At 43.7% G+C, this 8,925-nt stretch overlaps 1 protein-coding gene across 1 annotated transcript; it reads left to right on the top strand.

The window, feature by feature from the left end:
* The first annotated feature begins 644 nt into the window (after window positions 1-644).
* Window positions 645-7,077, top strand: slc25a28 (solute carrier family 25 member 28). The gene is made up of 4 exons (XM_084470738.1): window positions 645-1,147; window positions 3,533-3,761; window positions 4,746-4,802; window positions 5,410-7,077. The coding sequence occupies exons 1-4, from the start codon at window positions 800-802 to the stop codon at window positions 5,973-5,975; spliced, it is 1,200 nt and encodes a 399-aa protein (XP_084326864.1). The 5' UTR covers window positions 645-799; the 3' UTR covers window positions 5,976-7,077.
* The last annotated feature ends 1,848 nt before the right edge of the window (window positions 7,078-8,925 follow it).

Raw genomic sequence — 8,925 nt, 5'->3', positions numbered from 1 at the left:
TATTTGCTAAGTGATTACTTGTTGCTCGATATGAAGAATAGGCTGAGGAGAATGAGATACAATTTCCATTTTTATTTACATAGATAACTAACGTTAATATCTGTTCATAGCCTTTACGAGATTCATATACATTTATCTTTAGAATACAATGTTTAGAATATGGTATTTGCTAACTGAGTTAATATCAATAGGTCTACATGCAGTCATTGACAACAACCTAGCCCATCCCACACTATAGATTTATCAGTAACTTTTATCCAAGGCGAATTACATGGAAATCAGATACAGGCCCTGTGTAGGGTTAACCATCTTGCAATGTGCGTAATCGTATAGTTCGAAAAATGAATAGTTTTTGGCAGCCAACACTACACTCTCCTGCCCCCTATCTGCCAGATAATGTTATCAGCGATCGTATTATCAAAACACGATATGTTTAGCAGGCTGCGTGGTTCAATCTCATAATGAGAAAATTCATTGTAAAAACAAAGAAAAACAACCAATGTGAATTATAAAAAAAAAGAACAGGCTGCGTGTTATTTATTTCACATGTATGACTATTGCATGGTCCGTTATCCAATGTCCTGACCCGGATATAGCATCACAACCAATGAGAATCCACTTCCCCCTCTGGTGTCCGCCTTGGCCTTGGCTGGGAAATGTGGTAGTAGAGGCGTGCGAGGGAATGGCGAAGCAAATACGCGGCTTCAAATCGTCTCAGGGGAATGCATCAACTTTTATGTTTTGATTAACATCAAGGCGCCTGTCTATCGCTATCTTCTGGCCTCTGCGTGTAGTCTGGATGTCGATGGAAGCAGAGGGGTTCGTAAGGAAACGTCGGATGACAGCGGAGACGTCAGGCAATGAATCCGGGGTAGCTGGCGCCTCAGCCGGGGCAGAAGTTCGATGGCTTGGGGGTAGATTCTGGGGACTTTCGGAAAGTATCATGGGCACTTTGACACCCCGGGTCGGGGGCGAACTAGACCTACAGACTGTCCATTATTGCTGTGGTCCGCCAGATCTGACACAGGACTCGGAAGCGGACTACGAGGGGTTGCCACAGGGAGCTTCCACCAGCACCCACATGTTGGCCGGAGCCGTGGCCGGGATCATGGAACACTGCCTCATGTTTCCCATCGACTGTGTCAAGGTAGCACAGCTTGGTGTTAAGCCGGCATCCTGCGGCTGTTTTTTGTTGTTTAAATGTGACCCCCACTGTGTGTTGGGCTTCGCTCGGGCCAAAACTAGTGTTTTGTGTTTGTTAGCATAGCCAGTTAGCTTGGTTGCTACCCATTTTGTGCAGCACAAGACGTGACTGTGAGGGCAAGGTCATCCACCGAGGCTAACGCGTCAACCAACCGGTCTCTTGCATGTCATTACAAGTTAAATAATGCAAACGACCTGCTACCAAAAGGCAGGCTATAGGATAAGCTCGCAACGGTCGTCATGTCTTACCGGCTGCAATGTTACATAAGTTTATATATAACTCCCGAACCGTGCAGTGAATCAAAATGCATGTTTTGTCAATTTAAAGTCGCATTATGTACGAAAAACATTTCTAAACGCCTATATCACCAACTCACCGAGTAGAAAAGCTTATCTGTCAGGTATAATCACTGCTACATTGACATAATGTAGCAGTGATTAGCAAATACATTTCTTGGCAGGTCCAGTGTGCAGCGCTAAATATTTTAAAGTGTACTATGGGACATATGGGTATTCTGTCATATGGCCTATTTTAGCAGTATCTATCTATCTATCTAGCTAGTGTTCCTCCCAAGTCCATAACTTGTTTTTTTTGGTCACATGGGCGTCATGTTATTTGAATGGAGCTAGTGTTAGTGTGGTCCCTACAGCGATCATTACACGTCAACATTGGTGTGGGCCTTTTAATACCATGTAGGTAGGTTGATTGTATAATCTATTAAGATGGCTAAGTTACTAAGTTGCAGTTTGTTTAGCCTTTGAACGGATCGAGGCATGTTGTTTTGCTACACAATGTCATCTTGGTTAATCTTTGTTCTGCTGGCTATTGTGTAGCACAGCTATAGGTCATTGAGGGGGATCGGGGCAGTCAGCTGCCTGTGTCAGTTTGATAAGACCCTTTTAAAAACACAACAGGCTCCATCCATGTCTCTTCCATCCGGCGGTGCTGCCTACTGCTGTGTCAGACACAGAACCAATGGTGTCATTGATGACATACTTCTGTTTAGCAAGCTTAACTAGTCAGGTTGGTTTGTTTTACATCATGTGATGTACTGGACCTGGTCGTAAGCCAAACATGACTAAATGTGTCCTTTTATATGAGCAAACAAAACGTTATTTACAAAAACATTTCACAATTGTGGTTTCTATTGCACACCCTAGGCTATGTTTTAAAAGATTCAGCTCATGGCCTATTTGCTCAAAATAAATTAACTTAAGTTTTATATGATTAAGTATACTAAATGTGCTTAGCACTCATATATATACCAGGGTATGTATTCACCTGTTGAGTGTATGACCTGGTTTAGCTATTACCTTCCTAGTATCACTGGTTAATTCTACAAGCTTTTGAATTCAAAGGTCATAGCCATGTTTAAAATGTGTAAACACAAGGGGGTTGAGATAAGACATATCCACTCGTCTTATGAATTTCAAACCTAAAAATGATTATTGATTAACTATGAAGGCCTAGGTGCGTCAAGCTAATGTATTAAGTTGAGTATACTGCTGTTATTGTATGGATAGGGCTAAATATGTGTGACCTATTGCATCCTTGTTTTCTGAGCTAATTCACTGAGCTTATATTTGCGATTGGTGCAAAGGTCATTGTCCAGGTATGCATACACACACACCAAATCCATGGGGCTAACCAATCAACCGCAGTTGAAACCAGTAGTTTGGTATTCACTGGCCCAGTGAAATTTAAGGAGCCAGTGTCCATCCAATCCTAGAATAACTTTATTTGTGGCTTTATACAGTAAAGCTGTTTCTATTTTATTGTAGCCCAGGCTGTCATACCAGCTGCATCACCACACACACACACACACACACACACACACACACACACACACACACACACACACACACACACACACACACACACACACACACACACACACACACACACACACACACACACACACACTCACTCATTCACTCTCTATATTAGGGAATAGAACCGCTCGCTTACTTTGTCTTCAAAGGAAAATCAAAGTCTTTAAGCAAACCTGTTTGTATGTGTATCCACAAAGTCTATGTGCTTATGAACACTGCATATTTCTGTGGGAGTTCTGTACAGTATTTAAATGGATTTATCATAACATGGATTGGAATACTAAAAATAAATTCAGCAAAATAAAGGTGTGAATATAATAGAATTACAGCCATAACATGCACTTGCTACTTGATAACCAACTAATCATTCAATTCCAAAAGCCACTTGGTTCTGCACAGCCCTATCTTTTCCGTCATGCTTTATAAATGTATTGCACTTTTTATAGAATAGATTTAATGCACCGCGGTGACTCTGTCCTTGTCTCCACACTTGCAGACTCGCATGCAGAGCCTGCAGCCGGACCCCGCCGCCCACTACAGAAATGTGATGGATGCCCTGCGGCGAATCATAACCACAGAGGGCGTTTGGCGACCAATGAGAGGGCTGAACGCCACAGCAGTCGGGGCGGGACCTGCCCACGCTCTCTATTTCGCCTGCTACGAGAAACTTAAAAAGACTCTAAGTGATCGTATTCATCCAGGGGCTAACAGTCATTTGGCTAATGGTACCACACAGACTGACACACACACACACACACACACACACACACACACACACACACACACACACACACACACACACACACACACACGTGTGCGCACACACATGCATACACACACTCACATTTCCAAACCGTTAACATTGTTTTAGTGCAGCAAATGGCCTTTTTGGACAATGGGCCGAAAGGTTATCTGTGGCGACTGACCAAAGTTTGACTGATTCCTTATCCACACTGCCCTACCGTTTAATATCTCTATACGGATTCTGAATCAGACCAATCAATATATAGCCCAGGCAGACCACTTATGAAAAACCTGAGGCGTTCTAGAGAGGATAGATTATTACTCAAGGTTGTCTGGCTCTGGAAAACCTGCCTTTTGTCCATCTGAAAGCTTTCGGCTTGGAAGAATTTAAGATCACCAGCAGTTTTGCCAAAACGTAACCGTGGAAGACTTGCTTTTGTGTGCCTACGTATTCCTTATTCCTTGTTCTCCCTACTCTCTCTTCCCTCTTTTCCAGAGTAGTGGAAGACTCGGTAAGTCTTTCTTTTCCTCTTCTTTCCTATCCGGCCCTTTTTCTCTCCGTCACTCTTTTGGTGAAGCTCTCCAAAGGAGCAACAACCCGCCTTCTCCACTAGGAGTCACTCTTTGCTTAGCCTTACCATTTACAGCCTGAACTCAAAGGGAGCTACTCCACAACTTCAGTCCCTCTCAATAGATTCGTACTATTTTAGAATGGTTTGTTTTTAATGGAGCCAGCTGTTAACCAACCGATCACTGGTAAGATAGCCAAGTGTAGTTCAGGAAACGCATAATTTCCATAAAACATAATTCTAAAAAACATAATAAAGAAGGATTGCTCTTGCTGCGCTATCTATTCTTTGTTCTGCTTTTAGATTTGTGTGGGGCTCTACAGTATTTTCTGCCTCACCTTTGCCGGTGTTGCATGTGTTTTATGTGTTTTGAGATGTGTGGTATGTGATTACCAGGGGCAGCTGGGTGTGTGGCTACACTGCTTCACGATGCGGCGATGAACCCAGCGGAAGGTAGGTGCATTCCTGAACACGCACACACACATACATACATACATACATACACACACAAGACTTAAGATATGAAGTTGCGCACACGCCAAGCTACCCATAGAGAGAAGTTGAACACCCAAACAAGAACAGCACAAAGTTTATTTTCTATTACTTTACGATTTTCTTAAAGCAACCACTGTTTGGTTGTCTTTTGGGGATTACATCGGTTTAGTTCCCATAAGCAGGGTTGACTGTGCGTATATATTCCTCTATATTTAGTTCTGAGTTTCCTTGAAAGCTGCTGTAGTCCAGCTGCTCATGCCTGTCATCGGACAAAGCCCGATCATAAGCCTGCTTCACAGCTGCTGGTCGTGTCAGCTGGCTAAGGGTTTGCTTCCGCACTAATGCCGAGGTCCAAGATGCGTACGTACTATCTATATCCATACCGTGACATCTACTGGCTCAGTTACTTACTAATTTTCCTGTCTATTCAACCCCCCCCCCCCTCCCCTCCCCCTCCACATCCTCTCCGGTCCCCCGATGATGGCGTGCAAAACCTGCTCTCATTCCAACCCCCGCGTCTGATCAACGCCCGTGACCTCCCCTCGCCCCCCCGCCCAAACCTCAGTGGTGAAGCAGCGCATGCAGATGTACAACTCCCCGTACCGCGGTGTGCTGGACTGCGTGCGCGCCGTGTGGCGGAACGAGGGCGGCGGAGCCTTCTACCGCAGCTACACCACGCAGCTCACCATGAACGTGCCCTTCCAGGCGCTGCACTTCATGACCTACGAGTACCTGCAGGAGCAGCTCAACCCACACAGACAGTACAACCCGTCGTCCCACGTGGTGTCGGGCGCACTGGCCGGCGCCATCGCCGCCGCCGCCACCACCCCGCTGGACGTGTGCAAGACGCTGCTCAACACCCAGGAGTCCCTGGCGCTGGGCTCGCTGGCGGCGGCGCCCGGCCCCGGCCAGAGCCCGGCTCCCCACAGACAGATCACAGGGCTGGCCCACGCCTTCCGGACGGTGTACAGGCTGGGCGGCCTGCGGGGCTTCTTCAGGGGCTCACAGGCCCGGGTCATCTACCAGATGCCCTCCACGGCCATCAGCTGGTCGGTGTACGAGTTCTTCAAGTATGGCATCACCAAGCACCAGCACGGCCGGAGGATGCAGCACCGCGAGGCGGAGATGTAGAGCTCCTCCCCCTCCTCCACCACTGTATTGGCCCCCTTGAGAAGTTGTACGGTCATCACATTCACAAAGAGTATCTAAATGAACCCTTCCCCACCCCCCCCACCCCCCTCCACCTGGTCAGACATAGCAGAGATGGAAGAGAGCGTGTGCAAATTTTTCTTTTGGCTCCTTATGTTGCTGTTACTATGTTGGTATGGTTAGGAGTGGACTGGGTTGGTTGTTTTTGTTTCTGAGGAGATGATATTTACATGGTGTTGTGTAGTACCACTCAGGTATCTGACTTGTCCTGGGAGTTTCATCAATTTGACTATGAATGTGAACCGTTGAGTTGGAGAGATGGTCAACAGACGGCGGTGCATTGTTAGGTTTGGCTGAAGGTATAACGCAATTTTACACAATATTTACACCTGAAGTATTACATTAGAGACCAAAAATCAATGAAATTAAAATGTGATATTTTTAGTAAGGATCCCCAGGCAGAATACGATCCTACTAAACCTATTGGGACTCACTTGTGATTACCTTTAGCTTGTGTAGAACAGGTATCTCTGAAGCTGTGAAATTTGTGACCTGAATTAAAAATGAATCTGGAATGTATTAAAATGACCCAATCCTGATCCAATACACTGATATGGTCCAGCTGGCAGATACTGACTCATAGTGGGCCCTGTTTCGATTGGTAATTATCATGTTTAATTTTCCTTTTTTTTCTTTTTTTTTTATGAAATATGGTTGACCTATAAAGCATTACATTGATGCATATGATCATCCCTTACAATTGTACAACTCAACATTTATGTTGCCATCTCAATTTAGCAGATATAACAAATAATAGCAGAACATAGGTTTGCAGTTTCATCTCAATAGCAGAAAGAGTAAAATTGGGAAAAGATGAGTTGAAGCTATATGGCCCGTATGTTTTAGACCTCCATTGTTTCAATACCGTACCTACTTTTCATGCTAATGTACCAATGTGTAGTGTGTCCACTGTCTGTCTGGATTCTGTTTGAATTGAAGCTCTCATTCTGGATGATTGTCTGATAGTGGCAACTCTGGCACTGCACTCTCTCTGTTTAATAAAGAGTTTAACGTTGGGCCTCAACTTCATGCCTAAAGCTTGAATCCATGCCTCACGTTTCACACGCAAGAGCCTACAGTCTGACAAAAAGTAGTGTGAAATACATTGTTTTATTCCAATTTATGCCCTTTCAATTAAAATAGGATATCAGGGTGTAACTAGAGGTATTGTGGTCAATCTAAATGATCAATCATTTAGAATATACTGTATGTTGCCCTATTTGGGTTATCAATATTTGTGCTGAGATTATCATGCACTGTGTGTATGTAGAAGGCAAATCCAACAAGGCAAATCCGTTCCATCTTGACTTTAAGATGGCAGGATGTGTTTTTAGTCATTTTTACAGTTTGCACAGATCTGAGTACATAATATCACTTTGTGTTTGGTAGAGCGTTCATTTGAAAAGATTTGTTGTTAAGGTTTGTTGATTTAGCCACAGTTGCATTCTTCAAACTGAAAAAGTAGCATTTTCAATGTGGATTTAGTCAAGGGCTCCAAACCCAGAGCGTTTTGCCTGAGAGTTGAACACCATTTCCATCACACTACCCTGTCCTGTATTATGAGTACAGACAAGAGAATAAGGCCAAGTCCCATTTCTCTTCCCTTAACAAGTACACTTGCTTTGAGTGCCCTTAGCTGCAAGTCAGCTCCCGAGCTGGCTAGCGTTCAATGGTTGATTTTAAGGGAAAAACAGCAATCCCCCTTGCTCCCTTAAGTATTGGGACACACTGCCCCTTTGCAGGAACACGCAAAATCTAGGGTTAGGAGCAATGGAATGTATTTATGTTAGTAGTAATCGTTTTTTGGTCATTGTTTACTATTTTAAATCACAAAAATATATTCATTATAACGTCATTATATGGAGACATTGTTGTGTTTGAAATTGCCACAGCGTTTCTCTTGTAAGACACGGCAAAGATATTTTCATTAGCCAGGGTTACGGTATTTTACATCGATTAAAACGTAATCTATATGGCAGAGTATCCCCAAAACAAAATCCCATGATGCATTCTGACGTACATGCCCTATTGCTGAAACTATTATAGCAGGAGGGCCAAGATCATAGACCGTATAGAGATCCGTACACTCATCTCTGTTATTAATTTGATTTGACTTACACTGAATCTTGGGAGTCCTTCAATATATATATATATATATATAACGTTTCTACAGAATGTTTTAACAAGCACTTATCCACCTTTAAGCTTGAGGAAGTGGACCCTCAACTGCAGAAGCATTGTGTCACCTCAATAAGAGAATAACCTTTTCCCTGAGTAGAACTGAGATAAGTAGTATATAGTAGTTATAGGATGTCAAACAGGCCCTGTTTTGATCCATTCAATCCTTTTCATTAGAGTAAAAAAAAAGACCCAATAGAAATGGTTACATTTCAGTTTACAAGACCCTTCGCGATAGCGATAGATAGAGATATTAGAGTAACAAGACTCGCAACACTGTGCACCTCACAATGTAGACACTACAACTTGGTGTCTTGGCAACGCAAGACTACATGCACATCAAATCCCTACAGCAAACACCTGTGGACTGTACTGTTGTTTGAGTAGCATCTTGAAGAGGCTTATCAACAGCTGTGGACTGTACTGTTGTGTTAGCAGCATCTTTAAGAGGGCTATCAACAGATGCTTTCACTGAGCGTGGTTAGGAAATGACAGGTCCACCACAACCCTTCCACACTCCACCATGTCTTGTCAGCACAAACACCTGGGATCTGTCTCTCTACGCGTGTGTAGAACGACGGTGGGTGTGATGATTGTTTGTAAGAATAATAGCAGCAATTCCTTGTCAATTAGATTTCAGAACAGGTGATAACACTTAGTTCAATCAACTCTGAGTCAAGGTAACCCTGAGTGA

This window comes from Micromesistius poutassou (genome assembly GCF_964030765.1).
Source record: "Micromesistius poutassou genome assembly, chromosome: 7".
NCBI classification, from domain to species: domain Eukaryota; kingdom Metazoa; phylum Chordata; class Actinopteri; order Gadiformes; family Gadidae; genus Micromesistius; species Micromesistius poutassou.
Note: the sequence above shows the minus strand (reverse complement) of the source record. Positions and strands in the feature narration are given on the sequence as shown.